This window comes from Notamacropus eugenii, chromosome 3, assembly GCF_028372415.1.
Source record: "Notamacropus eugenii isolate mMacEug1 chromosome 3, mMacEug1.pri_v2, whole genome shotgun sequence".
In the NCBI taxonomy this organism is placed as follows: domain Eukaryota; kingdom Metazoa; phylum Chordata; class Mammalia; order Diprotodontia; family Macropodidae; genus Notamacropus; species Notamacropus eugenii.
The window spans coordinates 360,186,053-360,210,469 of record NC_092874.1 but is presented as its reverse complement, the minus strand read 5'-3'; the positions used below and the strand labels follow the sequence as shown (position 1 = coordinate 360,210,469).

General features: G+C 38.0%; 1 protein-coding gene across 1 annotated transcript in view; it reads right to left on the bottom strand.

The window, feature by feature from the left end:
* Window positions 1-24,417, bottom strand: part of LOC140496908 (uncharacterized) — a 171,575-nt gene that overhangs the window by 86,896 nt on the left and 60,262 nt on the right. Inside the window, 1 exon segment of the mRNA XM_072597287.1 lies at window positions 19,076-19,254. Coding sequence (XP_072453388.1) covers window positions 19,076-19,254 — 179 coding nt within the window.

Sequence of the window (24,417 nt, the reverse complement as noted above, 5' to 3'; positions counted from 1 at the left end):
TAGGGGGAAGTGGGAGAAGACTGGTTTTGGACTGTTACAAGACTGGCAAAGAATCTGGAACTAGACACCCTTCAAAATAAAACTGCTAACTGGTGAGAACTCTATGCTCTGAAGGGAGGAAAATGCAGGCATTTTGCTTTTCCCCTTCCCTGTAGACTGCCATTTTGTGTGCAAGGGTTTGAAAAGAAAGTTATACCACCTACAAAAAGGGGAATGAATTTCTTAGAAAAGGAAAGCAATAACTCTTAAGGGAATGAAATTCCGCCATGAGAGATAGAGGACCATTGATTTGTCAGATTGTTGAGACATGTTCAGATAGGCCTTCTGGATTGGTGGATGGTTGATAGTTCATACTGTTTCGTTTGCCAGAACCACATGCTTATTAATAATAGTAATAAATTAAGCTTCTCAGATTTTGAATCAAGAGCCAAAAAGGTAGTCAGAGATCACCTAATCCAACACTCTCATTTCACAGAAGAGGAAACAGAGGCCCAAAGATGTTAAGTGACGTCTGATATCACATAGGTAATGAGCATCAGAGACAGAATTCCCTCTTTTCCACTTCTTGGAAACCCTGGCATTCTTCAAGACTCAACTCACATGAATTAACCCAAGTCTTTCCTCATGATCTCCTTAGTTGGCCATGCCTTCTCCATCTCAATTTATCATGTGCACATTTTATCTGTTTACATCCTGTATCCCCCTAGGAGAATGCTAGCTCTTTATAGGCAAGGATTTTTAAATTTTGTTTCCTTTATGTCACTAGCATGTAGCACCGTATCTTGACCATAGTAAGTACTTCCTTGCTGAATTGAATACATAGCAAGATATATATTGTTGTTAATGAGGACTTACACAAAGCAGACAGTTAAAAAAGGTCATTAAATTAAATCTCAAAACCATTGTTAGAAAAATCTCTTCTTTTGTCCTAAGACTAGAATCCATTTTTAGGCCGCTTTTCTCCAGTCTTCATTCCACTTTGTACTTGGATTTCTTGGCAATTTGGAAATATTGTTCCATATTCACTGCATTTGTCTAAGATTACAAAGCTCTCTGCTGATTTCTCCTTTAATCAATGCAATTATTTTGTTAAATATCAACTAAATCAAATAATGGAAGACTCTAGTTATGTTTCTTATAAAGTTTTTATTAGACTGATTTTTGGCCTCCATTCTTTCTCTCTGATTTATGAGATGATCTCTCATCATCCTTTGTAAGATCTTACAGATGAATTTATATTTTAATCTGGTATTGCCTTTGGCAGTCATCTCTGTGCACTTATCCAATAAGCCAAGAGTTTGCTGACTAAGATGTTTTATGGAGCTGTTTTGGTCTCCTTGTTGTAGCAATTAATTTACATTAGTTTATTTTCCAAATGTAATTATTTTATTCAATGACAGTGTAATATTTGTCCATTTCCCATTTTAATACCTTGTTTAATTCAGAATTAAACTTCTTTAGTTGTATCACTTATATTTTTCTCAAAACTATAAATTCTTCCATTTAATAAAATTTTGAATTTTATTGAGATATTGATTTCATGAGAAAATATTGACATTTAAAAGAGATTTCGTCATGGACTCAAAAGCAATAATATTATTTCATGACATTCATTTTGTATATTTTGATTACTTCTGTTTTGCATTCTGTTTATTGTTTTCTTTTAATGTATACAAATCTGTATAAGGTCTATATTTGGGGTGCTTATGCTTACTGAGGGATCATTATGTTATGTGTTTGTATGACATATATGTTTATATTTGTTTTATATATGCATATATATTTATGTTATAAATCTCAGGCTTCATCTCCTCAGTCATCATAAATCTACTTGTGACAATTTTGGGCAAACCTGAAACCAGGAGATCAAGAGGAGATACCAACTCCTAAAACATCCTTTCAGAAGAACTAGCTAGATTGCTCTACTTGACCTTTACACCAACAGACTTCTTTGTGGAATTCTGCCCCAGAGAATGAACTCCCTCCAGTCTCAGATTCTTCAGAGCTAAGGTCAGCTCCCACACAGTTGGGGAAGCTCCTTTAAAGGCACATTGGGATCTGGTAGTAGCATACTGAAGGATGCTGGAAAATTTTCTTATATCCTGAGACCAGGGAAAAACTCCCAGTTCAAGCGGGCAGGACCACAAAGCAAATATTGAATTAAGTGAAATTTGGTCTAAAACTGCAAGAGTTTCAGCTGATAATATGCTTTGGTTCCAGTATGGCACTATTCATTATTGTAAATCAAAGAAATTAAGGCTAGCCACTGAAAAGCCACATTGATGCCAGATGCAATACTGGTTTTGCTGGGCTGCTTTATCTGATGGACTGTACTTGATGCTCCCAAAATAGCTTTCTTTTTATATCCTACCCTACTTGTGCTTCTCTGTCACTTTGGCTTCTCTACCTCACACTGTTAGACATGTTGTTATGCAGCCTTATGGTAAGTCACATTTATATTGTTTATGGGTAAGTCAAAACAATATAATAAAAATGATCATTCTATCTAAATTAATTTACTTCGTGCCATATCAAAATACCAAAATTTTTTCTTATTTGGTATTTTATACAAAAAAAAAAACCAAAATTCATGTGGAAGAACAAAAAGTCAAGAGTTTCAAGGGAATTAATGAAAGAAAATGTGAAGGAATGTGGCCTAGAAATACCAGGTCTCAAACTGTATTAGAAAGTGGAAATCACAAAAAAAAAAAAAAAATCTAGTACTGGCTAAGAAATAGAGTGGTGGATGAAATGAATATATTAGGCACATAATGCACAGAATTAAATAGCCATAGTTAATCTCATATTTGGTAAACACAGAGATTTGTGCTTTGGGGAGAAGAACTCATTATTTGACAAAAAACTACTTGGAAAACTGAAAAACAGTTTGACAGAAGCCATGTAGAGACCAACATCTTATACAATATACCAAGATAAGGTCAAAATAATTACATTATTTAGACATAAAGGGTGACACCATAAGCAAATTAGAAAAGCAAGGAATAGTTTACCTATTAGATCTATGGAGAAGGGAAGAATTTAAGATCAAACAAGAGATAGAAAACATTACAAAATATAAAATGTTTAATTTTGATAATATTAAATTAAAAAGGTTTTGTACAAACAAAACCAATGCAGCCAAGATTAGAAGGAAAGCTGAAAGCTAGGGAAAATTTTTTACCTAAGGTCTATTAGGCCTAAATGAAGTCTACTAAAGGCCTCACTTCTCAAATATACAAAGAACTCAGTCAAAATTTTAAGAATACAAGTCATTCCTCAATTGATAAATGGTCACAGGATGTCAACAGATAGTTTTCAGAAGAAGAAATCAAAGCTATCTATAGTCATATGGAAAAATGCTTTAAATCACTATTGATTAGAGAAATGAAAATTAAAAGAACTCTAAGGTACTACCTCACCCCTATGAGACTGACTAATATTGCAGAAAAGGAAAATGATAAATGTTGGAGAGGATGTGGGAAAATTGGGACCCTAATGCATTATGGGTAGAGCTGTAAACTGATCCAACAATTCTGGAGAGCAATTTGAAACTATGCCCCAAGGGCTACAGAACTGTGTACACCCTTTGGTCCAGTAATACCACTACTAGGTCTGTGTCCCAAAAAGAGTTTTAAAAAAGGCAAAAGGACCTACAGATTACCTACACACACATACACACACACATATATACACATACATACACATATGTATATGTATGTATGTATGTATATATATATATATATATATATGTATATATATATATATATATATATATTGCAACTTTTTTGTGGTGGCAAAGAATTGGAAATTGGAGGGATGCCCATCAATAGAGGAATGACTGAACCAATTGTGGTATATGATTATAATGGAATATTATTGTGCTACAATAAATGATGATTAGGAAATGATGTTTTCAGGAAAACCTACAAAGACTTATATAAACTGATCCAAAGTGGAGTAGGTAGAATCAGCAGAAAGTTATACATTCTAAAAACAACATTGTGCAATAATCAACTGTGAATGACTTACCTATTCTCAGAAATACAATCATCTGAGACAATTCCAAAGGAATTATGATGAAAAATCCTATCCATTTCCAGAGAATCCTATCCAGAGTCCACATAGAGTCTGAATGCTGATTGAAGTACAATATTTTTCACTTTCTTTTGTTTGTGTTGTTTTTTTGGGGGGGGGGGTGTCTATTTTTTTCACAACATGACTCATATGGAAATGTTTTGCATGGTTTTATATATACATGCATGCATGCATATATGTATATATATGTATGCATGCATATATGTATATATATTCACATAATACATACATACATATATATATAATTCATATAAAACCATGTACTGTTTCAGGGAGGGGGAGGAGAGAATTTGGAACGTAAAATTTTTAAAAATGAATATTAAAATTGTTTCATGTAATTGGAAAAATAAAATGTTATTTGAAATAAAAAGTTAGATATCAAGGAATGTTACATTCAAAAAATGCGCATGATAAAAGACCAAAATGGTAGTCTTACCATAAGTAGAAGAGTTTAAAAAAAGTTGGCAAGAATATACAGAAGAACTATACCAGAAAGATTTAATGTCGCCAGTAATCACAATGGTGTGGTATCCAGGAGAATGAATCAAGCGGGCCTTAGGAAGCGCTGCTAACAACAAAGCTAGTGGAGGTGATAAGACTCCAGCTGAGTTACTTTAAACCCTAAAAGATGAAGCTATTAAAGTACTACACTCAATATGCCAGCAAATTTGGAAAACATAACAGTGGCAATGGATCAGAAAAAGTAAGTTTATGCCCCAATCCAGAAGAAAGGTAATTTCACAGAATTCTCAAATCACCAAACAACTGTACTCATTTCACATGCCAGAAAAGTTAGATGTAAGATTCTGCACACTAGGCTTCTGCATGACGTGAACCGAGAATTTCCAGAAGAGGAGGCTGGCTTTCAAAGAGGCAAAGGAACTAGAAACCAAATTGCCAACATTAACTAACCTATGGAAGAAGCAAGCAAGTTCCAGAAAAACATCTACTTCATTGACTAAATTGAAAAGTCTTTTACTATGTGGATCACAATAAAATGTGGTAAATCCTCAAAGAGGCGGGAGTACCAGGTCATCCTACTTGCCTCTTGAAGAACCTGTATGTGGGTCATAAAGCAACAGTTAGAACCAAACATGGAGCTATTGATTGGTTTAAGATTGAAAAAGTGGTATAACAAGGCTGCATATTGTCATTTTATTTATTTAACTTATATGCAGAGTATATCGTGTGAAATGCCAGGCTGGACAAATCAAAATAATTAAGGTTGACAGGAGAAATATCAACAATCTCAAATATGTTGATGATATCGCTCTGTTGGCAGAAAGTGAAAAAGAATAAAGAACCCCTTAAAGAGAGTGGAAGAGGAGAGTGTAAAAGCTAGCTTGAAGTTTAACATTAAAAAAAAATAAGATCATGAACCCTGGTAACATCATTGCCTGGCCACTGAAGGGAGAAGACATGAGAGCAGTGTCAGGTTTTATATTTTTGGGCTCAAATATCACTGCAGACAGCAGCTGTACCCATGAAATTAAAAGATGCTCACTCCTCGGAAGGAAAGCTATGGTAAATCCGGATGGCATACTAAAAAGCAGAGACATCACCTTGCTGACAAACTAGACAAAATTCTAGTTTTTCCAGTAGCAATGTATGACTGTGAGAGCTGGACTATAAGGAAAGTTGAGTACCACAGAATCAACACTTCCAAATCATGGTGCTGGTGAAGATTTCTGACACTGATAAACAGGACACAGTTGCTGACCTCAAAGAGCTTCCAATCTACACCATTTGCATTTACTCTGTTGCACACATGCAGGCCCAAACCTATGCCTGGATCATGCATGTCTCTATGGAATGGCAGGAAAAATTCTTCACAAAGGAAATTCTTGACTCTCAAAGACCTAGGGGTAATCTCTAGTACTTGATGACTTATGAAGGATACAAATTGGAAGAAGCCTGGCCTTCCTCCTTTAGGCCTCTGAGCTATCTATGTAGGAACTTCTGCCATGACCATACCCAGTTCTATAAAGGCAAATTCAGGTCCCATCCTTTCCCACCTCACCCATCCCATCCTCCATTTTCACTCCTGACCCCGAGGCAAGGCTCAAATATAGGAGGGTAAATGTACAGAAAAACACACACATGCACATTAGGTGTAAAAAAAAAAAATCATACTTTATTTGGTTGAAGCCTGAAGAGTCTATGAGTAGGTGTCTCTTCTTACTTCTGACTATAAGGAGCAGTGAAGATGGGGCTAATGTTCCTGAGGGGATGGCCTTTGGATATGGTTTAAAGGGAACCACAGGAAATTTTCTCTAATAATAATCTCACCTAGAGATTTTTTGTATAGTTTTATCTTACATGGCGACTTTTGAATCAATTGCATGGCATGGGAGATATTGCAAAACACATGACAAGCCTATATCAAAGAAGGTGCTATGCTCTATAAGTGAAGTAGAACTGCAGTAGCTTAAAAGAAAAATGTGCAATTTAGAGCCATCTCCACTCCAAATACTCCTGTGGACTCTTTGTGCATGTCCTGTGGTAGGACCTTCTGAGCTCATATTGGTCTGATTAGCCACAGTCAGGTACGCTATTCCTGGATTCCAACATAGTGATGTCATTTTGGTCCACTTCTAGAATGAAGAACATCCAACATGGTGACTTTCAATTCCTTTTGAAAAATTCTTCTCCTTTTGAAACTGCGTGTCATCCTGAACAGACATTTTCATGGTATCCAACTTTAACTTCTCAGTTCCCCTAGCACCCATTATAGTACAATGTAGAACACTGCAATTTTGTAGCTACCAGTGATATCATATCTGATGATTGTCTGTTCACTATAAATTATTCAAAAGCAATTTCAACTTACCAGAAATGAATTTCCCTTTCTATCAGATATTTAGTCGCTGCCAAATAAAAAAATAATGATATACAGGATTGTATAAATGGATAGCAACCACTTCTCTAAATACTATGCTTTGCAAGTTAAACTGACCTAAATTCAGGTTCCTTTATATCCAGAACTGAAAGCAATCTGATATTTTGTTGGAAGAAGGACTGGTAGAGAATTAATATTAAAGAGACCTTATGTGCTCTCTTTTTCTAATGGAAAGTTTCAAGTTGCAAATGTTCTTTCTGAACACATTTTTTCATTGCCATGGCTAGCAATATCTTTGGAGGTCTTTTACTTTAAATTTCTTGGGAAAATTTTCAAGTAAGTCACTTAAAATCTAACAGAAAATGACAGAGGGCATACCCTAATTTTGAGGGTGTATCCACCTGTGTGTTTGACCAGTGAGAAACAGAAATTAACCCTTGCATTTAATGCAAGGATGGCACCAAATTTTAAAGAGACATTATCTTACTCTGGAGGTGACAGGAAAGAAGAAAACACAACTATGTAATTAACAGGTGTGATGGGAACTAGACAACTGCTATTTGGTGGCCTGAGTTGTGCCAGTAATGGTACCACAGGCTAACAACACAGAAACAAGCAGTACAGAGCTAAAATAACCCGTAGGCAACAAAGAAATCTCCAGGGATACACCTAGACTCACAGTTAGCAAAGCTATCAGTGTAAAGAGATTTTATTATGAAAGACAGAGATATTTAATTGAATAATTTCCCCCTTCTATTATTTAGTTAGTATTTTAGAGTCAAAATGGAAAGGGAATAGGGGAATTCTGTGAGTAATCTGTTTCAGACTAGGGATAATAGTCTCGCTAATACAGTTTTTGAAGGCTTGGTAAAAAGCAGTTAAAGTGCTATTAATGGTAAAGAAGCATTCTTTTTTATTTTCAGCAAACAGCAAAAGACAGTGCAGTTTTCAAAGAGGTCTCATTCTTTAGAGAAGTCATTGGTGATATTGTTAATAGACCCAGAAACTCAACAGGAAAATTAATAGAAAGAGTATTTATTTTTAATATGGAGGATGAGAATATATAGGTCAAAAAGGGAACAAGTAAGTGCACATGTGTATTTCTATTCTTTCTACGAGGACTGCAAGGTTTTTCTTATTTGCAGTTTTTTTAAAAGTACTAAAAATCTGAACGAAAATTTCTCCCTTTGTTTTCTATACCTTGGTTTTCTAAATCTACCATGAGGAGAACAACATATATTCAGAAACTATTTCCCTGGTTGACTAGCCAAAAGCATTTGTCTTTCTACTGGTGGTGTATAGGGTGTGGTTCCTACTCTTAAACTCACAATTTTTTGACCCCTCTTCCTCTCTATTGTGCCTCTTGGAAGATGGTGATGATATTTAATGCTTAGGAAAGCTAGAGAATGAACATTACAAACTGAAAATCAGACTAACCGCATATACACAGTCAGTGAAAAGACCCTCATGTCTTTATATTATTTTAAAGGATAAATAAAAATGTTTCTGATATATAACAAGGAAAAAATATCACTGATTGTATAAGACAATGTCTTTTTTGTAAATGAAATTGGGAAAAATCAATCAAGTATTCACTAGTCCACTGTGGCTTTGTATGTGATATATTAATTTTCTCTTTCTGTTCTGAAGATCTGAAGGAGAAAAGAAGGAAATAGCTAGGGTTCAGTAAAAAGAATGCAATGGGCACCTGGTTCTGCTGCGGGACCCTGGGCTGTTGACTTCAATATCTCTGGCTTTCAATTTTCTTATCTATAAAATGAAGAAGTCAGATTCAGGGATGGGGAACCTGCAGCCTCAAGGTCACATGGAGCCTTCTAGGTCCTTGGGTGCAACCTTTTGACCGAGTCCAAGTTTTACAAAACAAATTCTTTTATTAAGGGAATTTGTTCTGTGGAGTTTGGATTCTGTCAAAGGGCTGCACTTGAGGACCTAGAGGGCCACATATGACCTCAAGACCACAGGTTCCTCATCCCTCGTAGGTGATCTATAAGGTCCTTATCTAAAGTTGTATGGTCTGTTGAAAAAACAGCACAGGGTGAATTCCATATGCTTAAAGACTGGAGAAGCTCTGACTGGTTTGGGCAAAATTGTGAAGTAAGGGCAAATTTATCTGTCACTTCTCTACTTCTTTAATTTCTCCTTCTCTTTTGAGGTGCCTTGCTTCTATCCTCTCTGCCCCTGGCCTCTCGTGCCCCTTCCTTGTGGTCTTGGTTGCCTGCAGCATTTTACAAAGGTCTCCCCCTACCCCACCAGAAGTGCCTCTTTCTCCATAAAGGTCCTTACTCTCTTTCCAGTGATTAAAATTCTAATAACCCAATTCAGGCCAAAGTATTAATGACAGTTAATTATTGTGTTCCCTAGCTCATAATCATGGAGAGCACTGAATCTGCAGCCAGAAGTGGGTTCATATTTTTGCTTTTTCCCTTACTAGCTCTATGTCTTTGGGTGTCTTTTCCATTTTGAAAATGTGTGTGGGTGGGTAAGCAAGATGGCCTCCAAAATTCCTTCCAGCTCTAGGTCTATGATTCAATAATCCCTGGTATTAAAAAGCCATTATTTAAAAAGGGCAAATTTGGAAACGCAAAATCTCACCCCAGCAGAGAATTTCTGATGAGAATTTCGGACATAATGGTTGCTTGGTGGGCAGGATGACTCCCACATCACTCCTCAGATTCTACCACATGGACAGATACTTCCTTTAACTACTTATAAGGCCTTCCTTGAGAAGTGTTATAGATAGGGGAGGAAAGTAAGAGAAAGAAAGATAAAGGATGGACAAATCTCCCCTGAAACCTCTTTTCATCCCTTAACTCCAGTTACATAACTTGAACTCATGTTAATTTCAGAGAAAACTTTGTCTTCTAGGACAAACATACTCCCTATCACAAAGCAGCTCTTTCCATTGACTCATCTACTCTGAGCTAGCAGTTTGTTAAACGTGTGCACGCAAACGCAGAGACATGATGTATGTCTAGAGATGAACACATTCTCATATACCTGCAACGTTTAGTGACAGGCTGGCTCTTTAAGGTATCTATGAGTAAGCTGCTCCATCTGCTGGACATTTACCAAACTACAAAATCAAACTGTTTCATAGGAAATCAATAAGCAGCCAAGGAAGGGACTTGGGAAAATTTTCTAGCCCATTCTTATGAAATAAGGGTGCATTGCATTGTATAGTAGAAATCTACTATATTCTAAGCCACAGAAACTGGGCTACTTTTTTTTCCTTAAAGAATGAGGAAGCTGTCTCCAAGGTCTTTCCAAGTCCACCTTGATCTTCATGCCTTCCCTCTGAGATTATCCCCAATTAACCATACATACATACACATGTGTATATATGTGTGTATGTGTGTACATCCACACACATATACATACATATATGTATATACATATTATATATGTGTGTGTATATGTATATGTATAGATGGAAGATAGAGATGATTGTTTGCATAGTGCTTCCCCCATTGGGCTCTGAGTTTCTTGATAACAAGGACTATCTTTTGACCTTCTTTGTATCTCTCGAGCTTATCACAGTGCCTGATAAATTATAAACACTTAATAAATGCTTATTGACAGACTGGCTTTCTGGTCATCTAAGGCTATCAAAAGGCCAGTCTCCAAAGAATGAGTGCCTCACAGAAATGATAGGTGCCTCCTTCCTTGCAAGTCTCCACAACTTTCTGATTCAATATTCTTTTGACCAGACTTGGTTCCATATGGACATCAGGGGTGTTACGTCTACCCAAGCCGGTGCTTTAGGTTTATTCAGTATCTTTTCCATGCTATTATCAAGCAAACTTTTTTTGGTTGTTTACTTTAAACTCTAATTGTCTCATCTCATTCTAATCCTAATTATGAATTATTAGACTGACTTGGTTAAGGCCTTCAGTGACATTTGGCATTAGTGGGTATCATGGTTGTTGGCACACGATGACCTTGTGGGTGTTGTGGTTGAAGTAGGAGAAGAGCCACGCAAAGAATCAGAAGATGATGATGATGACAACAACAACAAAGACGACGGTATTTCTTGTTCTTCAGTTTTTTTCAGTCATGTCTGACTCTTTGTGACCCCATTTGGGGTTTTCTTGGCAAAGATACTGGAGTAGTTTGTCATTTCCTTCTCTAGCTCATTTTACAGATGAGGAAACAGGCAAAAAGGGTTAAAAGACAGCTAGTAAGTGTCTCAGGTCAGACTTGAGCTCATGGAGAGAAATCTTCTTGACTTCAGGTCCAGGGCTCTATCCACTGTGTCTATAGCTACCATTTATATAATACGTTAAATTTTGCAAAGCATTGTATATTATCTGATTTGATCTACATAACAACCTTGTACAGTAGATGCTAATATCCCCATTTTACAGATGAGAGAGCTGAGGCACAGAGAGGTTAAATTATTTATGTAGCATCTCACAGCTAATGTCTAAGACAGGATTCAAATTACTATCTGAAAGCTAGTCCCAGGTTTTCTTTATCCATGCAGTCACATAGCTGCCCACCTAGATAGGGTAGCTTGACCTGCTGTGGCCAGATCCCTTCTGCTGGCATATTGAGAGTCTACTCAGTAGGACAGAAAGGGGCCCCCAGTGATCCAATTTTGTGGATGCTAAAAGAGATCAACATAGAGGATGGTGGCAGCATAGGGCATGGGGAATATTTCTTGCTGCTTGTTAGAAGTCCCAGAAAAGATGAATAGTCAGCATAAAGAAAATGAAAATAAACTGTACACATTTAGCAGCTAGAGGCCGAGCTCTTGCTTTTTAAGGACCATACTCTGAAGGCAGAATTCCTTACAGACTTACTAACAGCACAAGTGAAAGAGGCAAAGATGAAATGGGCAGAAACTGCCTGGCTGTAGGCAAAAAGTATAAAGTCCAACCCAGATGTCTCCCTGGAAAATATGTTGAGATCAAGGTGAAAAGAGAAAGCAATGGGGGCAGAAATAGAGATATCATCTGAGAGCTTGCCATGGTGGAATATAGGATATGGGGAGAGGATTCTAAATGCAATCTAGAGCAAGCTCTTGACGCTCACCCACGCAGCAGGCACAAATAACACAGGACCTAGAAGAGCAGGCACGATGTGGGACAGCGGACCTGGCAGCGTCGTGGTCATTGGTGGCAGAGTGTAACCCCCAGCTGAGGGGGCAGTGTCATGGCTGCTGACGCTGAGTAGTATTGTTGGCCATGCTTAGGAGCAGGTTTTAATAGGCCAAGGTCTCCAGTCCCAGTTCCAGTGCCCTCTCTTTTCTTCTCACCCAATGAGTCCTTCTCTATACAAACCTAGCTCTTATGGATTGCTGTTTTCCCTAGTATGCCAACATCTCCACCTGAATCCATCTGTGTGTAAAAAAGGCATATGCAACTGGACTTCAATGGCCATCAATCTGGTAACAAGAAATACTATGAGGGATGGAGGTCCTGCCAATGGGCAATATAATTGATGGGTAGGAAAGACTTGAGTGGAGGAAGAGAAGAAGTCAGGGACAAAGCTTTGGCATACAACCAGATGTGGAATATGAATGATGACCCAGTAAGTGAAGAAAACCAGGAGAGAGTCATATCCCAAAAACCAAAGAAAGAAAGGGTATGCAGAAGGAAGGGATGGTTGATAGAGTTCAAGGCTGCAGGGAAGTTAAACAGGAGGAGCGCTGAGAAAAGGCTGTTAGATTTTGTTGTTAAAGGATCACTGGTAACCTTGGAGAGGGCAGTTTCAAGTGGTGAAGTCATAAGGCAGATGGCAAGGGCTTAAGAAGTGAGTGGGAGATGAGGAAGTGAAGGAAATGAGCATGATTATGGTGGGATATGCTTATGTTTTTGCACACATTCAACTCCAATTCCCGGTACATTTTGGGACCAGCTCAAAGTGACCATCTACTTTGCACCTACATGCCTATACAGGGATGGGGAACCCACGGCTTCAAGGCCACATGTAGCCTTCCAGGTCGTTGGGTGAGGCCTTTTGACCCAGTCCAAGCTTTACAGAACAAATCCTTTTGTTAAGGGGTTTGGATTCAGTCAAAGGGCCACACTTGAGGACCCAGAGGGCATCGAGGTCGCAGGTTCCCACCCCTGGTTGGACACCTGGGGGCACAGGTACTGAATCCACAAGCATTTATTAAGGACTTACTGTGTGCTAGGCACTCTGCTAAGTGCTGAGGATATGAAGGAAAGGCAGAAACAAATCTTTATCTTCCCGTTTCTCCAGTGCTTGGAGCTAAGAGAGACCTACTCTCCCTGGGGGATAGTCTCTAGATTACATTTCCCTATAGCATAGAGAACAACTCTGAGCATGAAATAGTTGGGGAAAAGTGCTTTCTGCTAAGGCTGTCTAAAAGAGGCCATAAGTGTTGTGCAGGTTGGAAACATGCTATCGGTGATTGCTGAGAGGCAGGGGCGTCATCATCATCACAGAGAGGTGAGAGATGGGAGGAAATGGCTGGCTTGATTAGATGCTGATGGACTCAAGCTGTGAAAGGTGGGCTGGCAGAGGTGGAGGTGCAGAGAGAAGACAGTGACATGGAGTCATAGAGAGAGACACATGTGGCACAGCTTTGGACAGATATTTTGAGACTCTAGCTCTTGAGAAATCCTCTTTAGTTACTTTCTAAGATTGTAAGAGATGTTATTAAATGGAGCTTGTTAAAAGACCTTAATCTTTAATTCCCCTGCCATGACTGATTTTACTGGAGTCCTCTCCTGCTTGTGAGGATACAGAGGATTTTTATCAAGGGAAATTTATGACCTGGTTCTGTTTTAATTAAATGTCTTTGCTCTGATTTAATAACTTGTCTGTCATGATTTGGAGGAGTCATTAGTTGAGTTTGGCACTATGGATTTATTTAGATGGGGACCCTAAGAGACCACTGGATTTGAAAAGTTCCTGGAGCCATGTAGGAACCTGAGAGGAGTCATATAGGGAATCATCTGGGCCATATTGGGGGAGGATTTTATTGAACCTGTTTTGACTAGGACTGCCTGCTTTAGCATTGCAGGGATCCACTAGGATATTCCTTTCATTTTCTATTTGCCTCTCCTTCCTCCTTTCCTTTCTCTCCCCATTATTCTCCCCTTCTTTCTTCCTCTTCTCCTCCCTCTTTTTATTCTCCTTCTCTCCTCTTTCTCTTTTCCTTTCCTTTCATGTTCTTTTCACTTTCTTTAAGTTTTTTTGCCTATACCATAATTTTTATTGTCTATAATTTTTGACTATACTATAATTTTGTCTATACTATAAATTTTCCAATGCAATTGTTACTGGCCAGGCTAATTGCTTTAAAATAGCCATTATGCAGTTGTATGTCAAAGGAGCATCAAAGCTTTGTTATATACTGCTGAACTAAGACTTCTGAAATGAATACACTTCATATTTGAGTGCTGGTCTAAATAATCACCGTAGCTTTTTCATTTTTTATTTATTGGAGAATTGGTATTCATGAATGGGGTTTGACCATTATTAAGGACAGTGAGTTTGAGGGGTGATGAGCTTTCTACCATGCTGTGGACATGCTGGGGGAATGGAAAGTATGGGATAAAAATATAGCAATAAAGGAAAAAGTGATAGATGCATTATGCAAACTGACTGACACATCAGGGCATTCCAGCATCCCCAAAGAAATAACTGGTAATGAGTCTACTTGGGTGTTAGTTACGAAAATCTTTACTGGTGATCAGGAAACAGTGAGAAAGTATAAAGTCTTCCTTGTTAAAGATTTATTGAGAATGATATGAGAGGTGGGAATACACAATATCACCCTCTGCAGTTAATGATTCAGTGGCAGCATTATCTTCAGCAGCATTACTCCAGGGACGTCAATCACCATTAGTCAGTTCATACCTTTCTCATCAAGTCATTCTATGGCAATAGAGATAGTGTGGTACAAAAGAAAGGACAGTGATTTTTAGAGTCAAATGATCTGGGTTCAGATTCTGCCTCCATGCCAACTATTTATGTGACCTTGGGCATGTCATTTATCCTTCATGAGCCTCAGAGATTTCCTCATCTGAAGAAAGAATAGTCTGTGAAGTTCCATCCTTTTCTAGCACTATGATCAAGTAGAGTAGACTTCTATCTATAGCTATTATTGGGAATTCAGTATAAGCTGTGGTTCTTTTAGGAGAGGGCACTGAGTTCTGATCCAGAAGTAAAGTGAAAGGGGACTGATGTTAGTAAGTATAGGAGGCTAATGGATACCCCTAAGAGACTTGCAGAGACCTGCTTTTGACCTCATACTTGCCATGAAAGTGCAACATCCTGAAGTTCCTGCACTCAAGTACTCTCAGAAGTTTTATAGACAACTTGGGGACACAGAGAGTATACAGGACATTTTGATGGGAAAACACCCCCTAACTCCTCTCTATGTACACTAGGCTAGTTTTTATTTATTTATTTTTTTACTTGATGGAGGACTAGCCAGTAAACCCAGTCTTTAGGAGCCTGAACAGAATGTTTTTAGTTCAGGCAATCTCAATGTGGATGTTGGAGCATGCATATATATTCCACAATTGGTTCTGGTTTGCTAGCCACATGATGAAGTCTCTTTGATGGGCTGCATAGCCAGAACTGGGGGTTCGTTCAAAAGGCACTAGTCAATCAGGATTTCCTCCTTCTCTTTTGGTTGACTTCTTCCTTCATGGTAACATTTCAGAGAGAAAAGAGAGACGATGCTGTAGAAGGTAGACATGTTGCCCCTGAATATGGGCCTCGTTTCTTTGCCTTGATAGGTGTTTTTTGTTCTAGGTAAAGGAGATTTGAGGCTGTGATCTTGTGAGTTTCAAAAAATGGCAGGATAATTAGCCATCATCAGGTCTGGAAGTAGTATGTATATCAAGGTTTTTAACCAGCTAGACCAACTTTGAGGTCCCAAGGAGCAGGGTGTGAACTTTGGGACCTGGCCTAGCAGGACCTTAGCCCCGGCTAAGATGAAGATTCCTCCTGCAGCAATGCTATATTTGGACCTAGACTTATTGGGACCAATGGTGTGTAAATTATGTTTGAGCCCATTTCTCTCAAAGACCAAAATGTTATAGTGGAGAACAAGTCTCCAAAAATGTTGGGGCTGGGGGCAATGTTTGTACTTCTGTTCTTGTCATACCTTTGAAGTAAATCAATGTTAATCAGTTAAATGGGACTAGGGTGCCCACAATGGGTGGGGAGAGCACCCTGGAATGGAAGTCAAGACAGTAGAAGTAAAGATAACCCCACTCCCTCAGGAGTACTGCAGTGAAGATGTAGGAGAGTGAGGTTAGAATGAATGGCTTTGCTTAAAAGATACTAAAACAATTCTTGACATTTAATGGGCTAAGGGCACTAAAGGCTCATGTTGACATAATTTTCTGCTTACCTGAGTACAGAATGACCATAAGGAGCTCCAGAGATGCTCCTTTGCTCGGCCAACAGATCATGATAGACATCTTACAGAAAAGGAAGCCTTGTTTAGCTGAGTCAACTTAGAGTGTCTTCAGTGCACAAGCCTTGTGGAATATCATTCTCCTGCTGTCAAATAAATCCCCTTTTTGTTGTATAACCCATTGAATAGTGATATCCATAAAATACACAGTATCTGACTTTGGAGCACTGATTTTTGAAAAGTGATTCACCTGAGGTTTATTGTAGGATGCTTTTATTTCTTTGTCATTCTACAATTCATAACCACTCTCTTTATTTGTACAGGATTAAACTTTTTCTTTTAAATTGCTTTTTTAAAGTCATCAAGCTTCACAATATTTATGCACATGAGACAGCCATGGAATAATCTGTCATGGTTGGGATGATAATGATGATTCACTTTTATAAAGCAATTTAAAGTTTGCAAAGTGCAACAATCCTATTAAGTAGGTAATAGTGGGCTACCATTTGCCTCCCTCATAATTTACCTTTTGTTGCCTACAATATCAATAATCAATGAAGCAACAAGAGCTTATTAAGTGCCTCCCATGAACTCAATGCTGTATAAAGGTTCACTGTGTGATTAAGAATACAAGAATGAAATAATTCCTATTCTCAAGGAGTTTCCATTCTAATAGGGGAGATAATAAGGACATATATAGGTATTTACAGAAACAAGTATAGAATAAATACTACTTAAATACAGAGTAGTTAGGGAATAAGGGAGGACACTAGCAGTTGGGGGCTGGGATCAGAAAAGGCTTGTGTAGAAGAAAGTGAAGGTGTCTTAAAGGAAGAGAGGGACTCCATGAGGTGGAAGTACATTCCACATCTGGAGGCTGCTCAGTGCATAGGCAGAAAGTGACAATGGAGTGCTGTGTGTATGGAACAGAAAAAAAAGTGCCAATTTGACTGGATTGTAGAGTGAAGCAAAGGGAAATATAATAAAGCTAGAAAGATAGGTTGTGAAGTGCGGGGGTAAAGTTGTGAAGGGTTTTAAAAGCTAAACAGAGAAGTTTGTATATAATCCTCAAGGACAGAAGAAATCACTGGCATTCATCAAACTGGAGCATGGCATGGTCAGATTTCCATCGAAAGAAAATAGCTTTGACAGTAATAAAGAGGATTGAATTGAGTGAGGAGACCTGAAGCAGGGCTTGGGAGATCTTTTTAGTAATTCAGCTACTGTATGAGGAGAGGAGTTGAGAGAAGGAATCAGATGCAAGAGATGTGGAGGGTGAAATGGTAGGATTTGCCAATTTATTGTACTTGTAGGGAAAGTGAGAGGAAGCATAACATTAAGATTATGAATTTGGGAGATTAGAAGAATAGTAGTCCCTTGAATAGAAACAGGGAAATTTGTGAAGGGATGGGTTTGGGGAGAAAGGTAGTGAGTTCTGTTTTAGATATGTTAAGTCTGAGATGTATGTTTACTGTTGAGAGTGGGGTTCCATCCCCATGACTCCAGAGGCTTATGTGAGAGCCTTATCCTTATTATCATCAGTAAACATTTATTAAACACTTACTATTTGCTGGGCATTATGGTAAACTATGAGAGTGTGAAGAAAGGCTTCTTCCTACTTTCTCCTTCTTCCTATTATCTCCTTTCTCCTGGGGATTTGTTCTCCTTTCCATGGCAGTCTTATACAACTTTACACGGCAGGCTATGGCTCCAGGGGGAAGTAGTAGGCTGGTTCTTTTAAAAGGGTAGAGGAAGATGATCAGGTGCTAGACCTGAGGTATAAAAAGACTTAGCCTTGGGGGAAGTTGAATCAGGTAATCTCTCAATTCCAACTACCTGTAAATTAATTTCCTGAGATCCTGACTTAGTAACTGAAGAAAGGGGATAATATTTTATATCTTTTTTACGTTGGAGTCTGTTCTTTTAATGAGCAATGAGTATGGTGGTTTTAATTACATTTCATGATCCACAGTTCCTTACTGCACTTTAACTTCGAGCTTGAATTTTAGACCCTGTTCACAATAAGATGCCTTTGGGACATCCTGTTCAATAGGCAATTGGAGATCTGGGACTGAAGCTCAGGGGAGAGATTGGGGTTGGATTTATAGGTCTGAAAATTATCTGCATAGACACATACACATGATAATTAAAGCCAGGAGAGTCATGAGGCCACACACAGGAGGTATGGAGGGAGAAGGAGAGAAAGAGAGAAAGAGAGAGAGAGAGAGAAAGAGAGAGAGAGAGAGAGACAGAGAGACAGAGAGACAGAGAGACAGAGAGAGAGAGGAGAGAAGGCTTAGGAAGCTTAGGAACTTTCGAATAGGAAGCTGGAGAGAAGGTGAGAGTGGCCAGACAGATAGGGGAAGAACCAGGAGAGAGTTGGGCTACAAAAATACAGAGAGGAGAGAGTATTTGGAAAGATATGGTGATCAATACAATCAGGTATAGCAGAGAGATCAAGAAGAATGAGAAATGAAAAACAAAAAGATGACTGGATTTGGCAAGAGAAGTGACAATTGAGTGAAGTCAGAAGAAACATGCAGAGTTGAATGATTTTTTTCAAGGTAACATATCTGGTATCGGAAGTAGGATTTCAGCCAAGATCCTCCCAGCTTTGTGTCCAATAAGCTATCCACTATGCCACTTTGGGCTCTAGTAACACTATTCTTGAAGGTCCACAGCTTGTGTCCCAAATGTCACCTTGCAAAATAGTATTTTGATTTGATCTATCTCTGGTTGTGTTCCTCATCTGACCCATGCACTATTCACCTTACCTTTTTCCGTTTGTAGTAGAGAAGATAACCGTCATGCTTCAGTACAAACCACCTCTTCCTCCAACCCTTCAGGAACCCTGAGTGAGTCCTTTTGTGTAGGTAGCCACGACAGGTAGGCCAGGGGGTGTTGGGACAGCGACTGATGTCTGATCCCACCACTAAGGTTAGAACATCTGGGCCTGAAGGAATATAATTTGGATAGTTGAGTGGCTGAGACATAGGGTTAAAGGGATGAAGGGTCTTCAGAAAAAATGAAATAAACACATTCCAAATAAATATATTCCATCGATTTCATAGAATCTTGAGTATGACCTGAATCTCTCTCATTTTATAGATGAAGAAAGTGATCCCCAACAAGTTTAAGGATACACAGATAATTAGTGGCTTTGCCAAAAACTCTAACATGATTACTCTGTTTTTTTCCCCAATGCTTCACTGCTTTTCATGTCAATTTATTTGTTGGCTACCACAAAAATACTCCTCAAGCTCACTTCCCCATGCTCCTATTATCCAGATGTGGGGTCCAATAAAAGTGAACAGATTTAGCTAGTAACCAGACCAAACTATGTATATATGGGCAGGGGACCTCCCAGGTACCGCCCTCCACCCGTGACAAAGACATTGGTATTGACTTCTTTCTTCTTCCTGCTCTTTTTGAATAACAAGGTTACTGGCTTGCCCAGCAGTAGAGTGGGGCTAGATAACAGGGCTCCTCCAATCAGAGTACCTGATTTGTCAACTGTCTTAATTGACAGTTCTTCACTGAGACTATTTAATGTAGAAGACTGGAAAATGCAATACAAACATACAATTTGAACCAGAAACATTGGGATATATTTTATCCAGGATTCCTGGAGTCTTCCTTCTATGTAGCAACCCTCCCCCTTTGACCTAGGTGAAAAGATAGATATAAGAAGATAATGCTTTGTTTTCATAGGATTACAGATAAGAATTAGAGGGCTCCTAGAAGACACTGTGATCAACCTCTTCATTTTACAGATTAGAAAACTGATTCACAAATAAGTAAAGTGACTTGCCAAGGATCATACAACCAATATCTCATGTAGCGTTTGAACTCAGGTCCTCCTGACTCTAAGCTAGATACTTGACTCTTGACTGCCCCTTCTACAACCCATTTACACAATGTTCTATTTTATAGTTGTCTAGGTTTGTACCTAGTTTGCAAGCTCTGTGAGGGCAGGTGTCAACCCTATTTAAACTTTGTACTTCCTCCAGCACCAAATAGATTTCTCTGCATATAATATGTTCTTATTCATTGTTGGCTAAGTTTCAGATGCAACAAGAAGTTATTGTCTGCATTAATGTAGAAACTTCTCTGATACGTTGCATTTCCACTGCCACTTATATCATATAATTTTTTAAAAAATTTATTTATTTTCAGTTTTCTACAAGCACTTCCATATATCTTAGATTTTTTCTCCTCCCTCCTCCTCCTTTCCCCCTCCCACCCCCCACTCCCTTGCTGAGATGGTGTGCCGTTTTATATAGGTTCTACACATACATTGCTATTAAATACATTTTCACCTTGGTCAGGTTGCATAGAGGAATTAAAATGAATGGGAGAAACCATAAAACAAAACAAAATATAGCACAAGAGAAAATGGTCTCCTTCATTTTGCAATCCAGTTGCATAGTTCTTTCTCTGTATGTGGAAGGTGTTTTGCCTCAAGAGTTCATTGGGACTTTTTTAGGTCCTTGGATGGCTGTGAAGGACTAAGTCTACCAGAAAAAATCCTTGCACACTGTGGTTGTGATGTACAAAGTTCTCCTGGTTCTGCTCCTTTCACTCAGCATCAGTTTGTATAAGTCTTTCCAGGCCTCTCTGAAGTCTTCCTGTTCATCATTTCTTACAGCACAATGATATTCCACTACATTCATATACCACAACTTGAACAGCCATTCCCCAGTTGGTAGACATCCCCTTGATTTCCAGTTTTTGACCACCACAAAAAGAGCTGCTATAAATATTTTTGTACATGTGGGACCCTTTCCCATTTTTATGATCTCTTGGGGATACAGTCCTAAAAGCAACATTGCTGGGTCAAAGGGTATGCACATTTTTGTAGCCCTTTGGACATAGTTCCAAATTGCTCTCCTGAATGGTTAGATCAGTTCACAGGTCTACCAACAAAGAATTAGTGTTCCAATTCTCCCACATCTTCTCCAACATTTATCATCTTCCTGTTTTGTCATGTTAGCCAATCTGATAGGTGTGATGTGGTATCTCAGAGTTGTTTTGATTTGCATCTCTGTAAGCAATAGAGATTTAGAGCATTTTTTTAATATGACTATAGATAGCTTTAATTTCTTCCTCTGAAAACTGCCTATTCACATCCTTTGACCATTTATCATTTGGGGAATGGTTTGTGTTCTTGTAAATTTGACTCAGTTCTCTATATATTTTAGAAATGAGGCCTTTATTTCAGACACTAGTTGCAAAAATTCTTTCCCAGTTTTCTGCTTCCTTCATAATCTTGGTTGCATTGGGTTTTTTTGTGCAAAAACTTTTCAATTTAATGTAATCAAAATTATCCATTTTGCACTTCATAATGTTCTCTATCTCTTGTTTGGTCAAAAATTTCTCCATTCTCCATAAATCTGACAAATACATGATTCCTTGCTCCCCTTATTTGTTTATAGTAACAGTCTTTATACATAGATGGTGTATCCATTTGGACTTTATTGTTGTGTATGGTGTCAGGCATTGGTCTATCTATGCCCAGTTTCTGCCACACTTTTATCTAGTTTTCCCAGCAGTTTTTGTCAAACAGTGAGTTTTTACCCCTGGAGCTGGGGTCCTTGGGTTTATCAAATAGTAGATTGCTATATTCATTGACTACTGTGTCTTGAGAACTTAACCTGCACCCCTCTATTTCTTACCCAGTATCAAGTGGTTTTGATGACTGCTGCTTTATAATACAATTTGAGATCTGGTAGAGCTAGGCCACCTTCCCTAGCATTTTTTTTTCATTGGTTTCTTTGATATTCTGGCCCTTTTGTTCTTCCAGATGAATTTTGATATTTTTTCTAGCTCTAGAAAATAGTTTTCTGTAGTTTGATTGGTATGGCACTGAATAAGTAAATTAATTTAGGTAGAATTGTCGTTTTTGTTATATTAGCTCAGCCTATCCATGAGCAACTGATGCTTTTTTCACTTACTTAGATCTGACTTTATTTGTGTAAAAAGTGTTTTGTGATTTTGTTCATGTAGTCCCTGGGTTTGTAGACTCCCAGATATTTAATGGTGTCTACCATAGCTTTAAATGGGATTTCTATTTTTATCTCTTTCTTTTTTTAAATCAAATTGGCCAAAGGTTTATCAGTTTTATTGGTTTTTTCATAAAACCAATTCAGTGTTATTTATTAGTTCAATAGTTTTCTTAATTTCAATTTTATTAATCTCTCCTTTTGTTTTCAGTATTTCTAATTTGATATTTACTTGGAGATTTTCAATTTGTTCTTTTTCGAGTTTTTCAGCTGCATGCCCAATTCATTGATCGCCTCTTTCTCTATTTTATTCATGTAGGCATTCAAAGACATAAAACTTCCCCTAAGAACTGCTTTTGCAGTATCCATAAGTTTTGGTAGGTTGTCTCATTATTGTCATTCTCTTGAATGAAGCTGTTGATTGTTTCTATGATTTGTTGTTTAACCCACTCACTCTTTAGGATTAGATTATTTAGTTTCCAATTAATTCTCAGTTTATCTTTCCATGACCTTTTATTACATAAAATTTTTATTGCATTATGATCTGAGAAGGATGCCTTTCTGCACTGGAGTGTGAGGTTTTTATGCCCTAGTACATGGTCAATTTTTGTAGGTGGGCCATGTACTGCTGAGAAAAAGGTATATTCCTTTCTATCCCCATTCAGTTTTCTCCAGAGATCTATCATATCTACCGTATGCAACATTTTATTCACTTCCTTAACTTCTTTCTTATTTATTTTGAGGTTAGATTTATCAAGTTCAGAGAAGGGGAGGTTGAGGTCCCCCACTAGTATAGTTTTGTTGTCTATTTCTTCCTATAACTCCCTTAATTTCTTCTCTAAGAATTTGGATGCTATACCACTTGGAGCATATATGTTTAGTAATGATATTGCTTTGTGGTCTGTGGTGCCTCTTAGCGGGATATGGTTTCCTTCCTTATCTCTTTTGATTAGATCTATTTCTGCTTTCCTTTTGTCTGAGATTAGGATTGCTACCCCTGCTTTTTTTTTTACATTAACTGAAGCACGATATATTCTGCTCCAGTCTTTTACCTTTACCCTGTGTGTATTCCTGCATTTCAAATGCATTTCTTATAAACAACATATTGTTGGATTATGGTTTTTAATCCATTCTGCTATCCACCTCCATTTTATGGGAAAGTTTATCCTGTTAACATTCACAGTTATGATTACTATCTATGTCTTTCCCTCTACCCTCTTTCCCCCACTTATGCTTTTAGTTCTCCCTTCTCCCGTCCCCTCCACAATAGAGTTTTAATTTTTAACCACTGCCTCCCTCAGTCTTCCTTCCCTTCTTTCAGCCCCCCTTCCTTTTACTCCTCTTTTCCTTTACTACTTTTTCCCTCCCTTTTAGTGTCCCTTTCCTTTTCTTTCCCCTTTCCCCTCCTACTGTCTATAGAGCTAGTTAGATTACTTAACCGAGTTTGTTGTTCATTCCTTGAACCAAATCAGATGAGAGTAAATCTCATACAATACTCAGCTCCCTCCTCTCTTTCCCTCTACTCTAATATATTTTATGCCTCTTCCTGTGATGCAGTTTACCTTTTTCTACCTCCTTCTTTTCATGTCTCCCATTACAATCCCTTTGCATCCTTAAATTCCATTTTTATCATCACATCATTTACTTTATATCCATTCCCTCTATGTATATCCCTTTTATATATCATAATAAATATACAATTCTCAAGATTAAAAAGAATCATCTTCACTTATAGGGATGTAAATAGTTAGCCCATATTGAATAACAAGGTTTTTTTCCCCATTTACCCTTTTATGCCTCTCTTGAGACTTGTTTTGAAGATCAAATTTTCTATTGAGCTTTGACCTTTTCATCAGGAAGATCTGAAAATCCCTTATTTCACTGAATGTCCATTTCCTTGTCTGAAATAGTATGCTCAATTTTGCTGGATAATTGATCCTTGGTTGTAGTCTCAGCTCCTTTGCCTTAAAGAATATCATATTCCAGTCCCTCCAGTCTTTTAATATAGGAAGTGCAACATCCTGTGTGATCCTGAGTGTAACTCCTTGATATTTGAATTGTTTCTTTCTGGCTGCCTATAGTATTTTCTCCTTCACTTGATAGATCTGGAATTT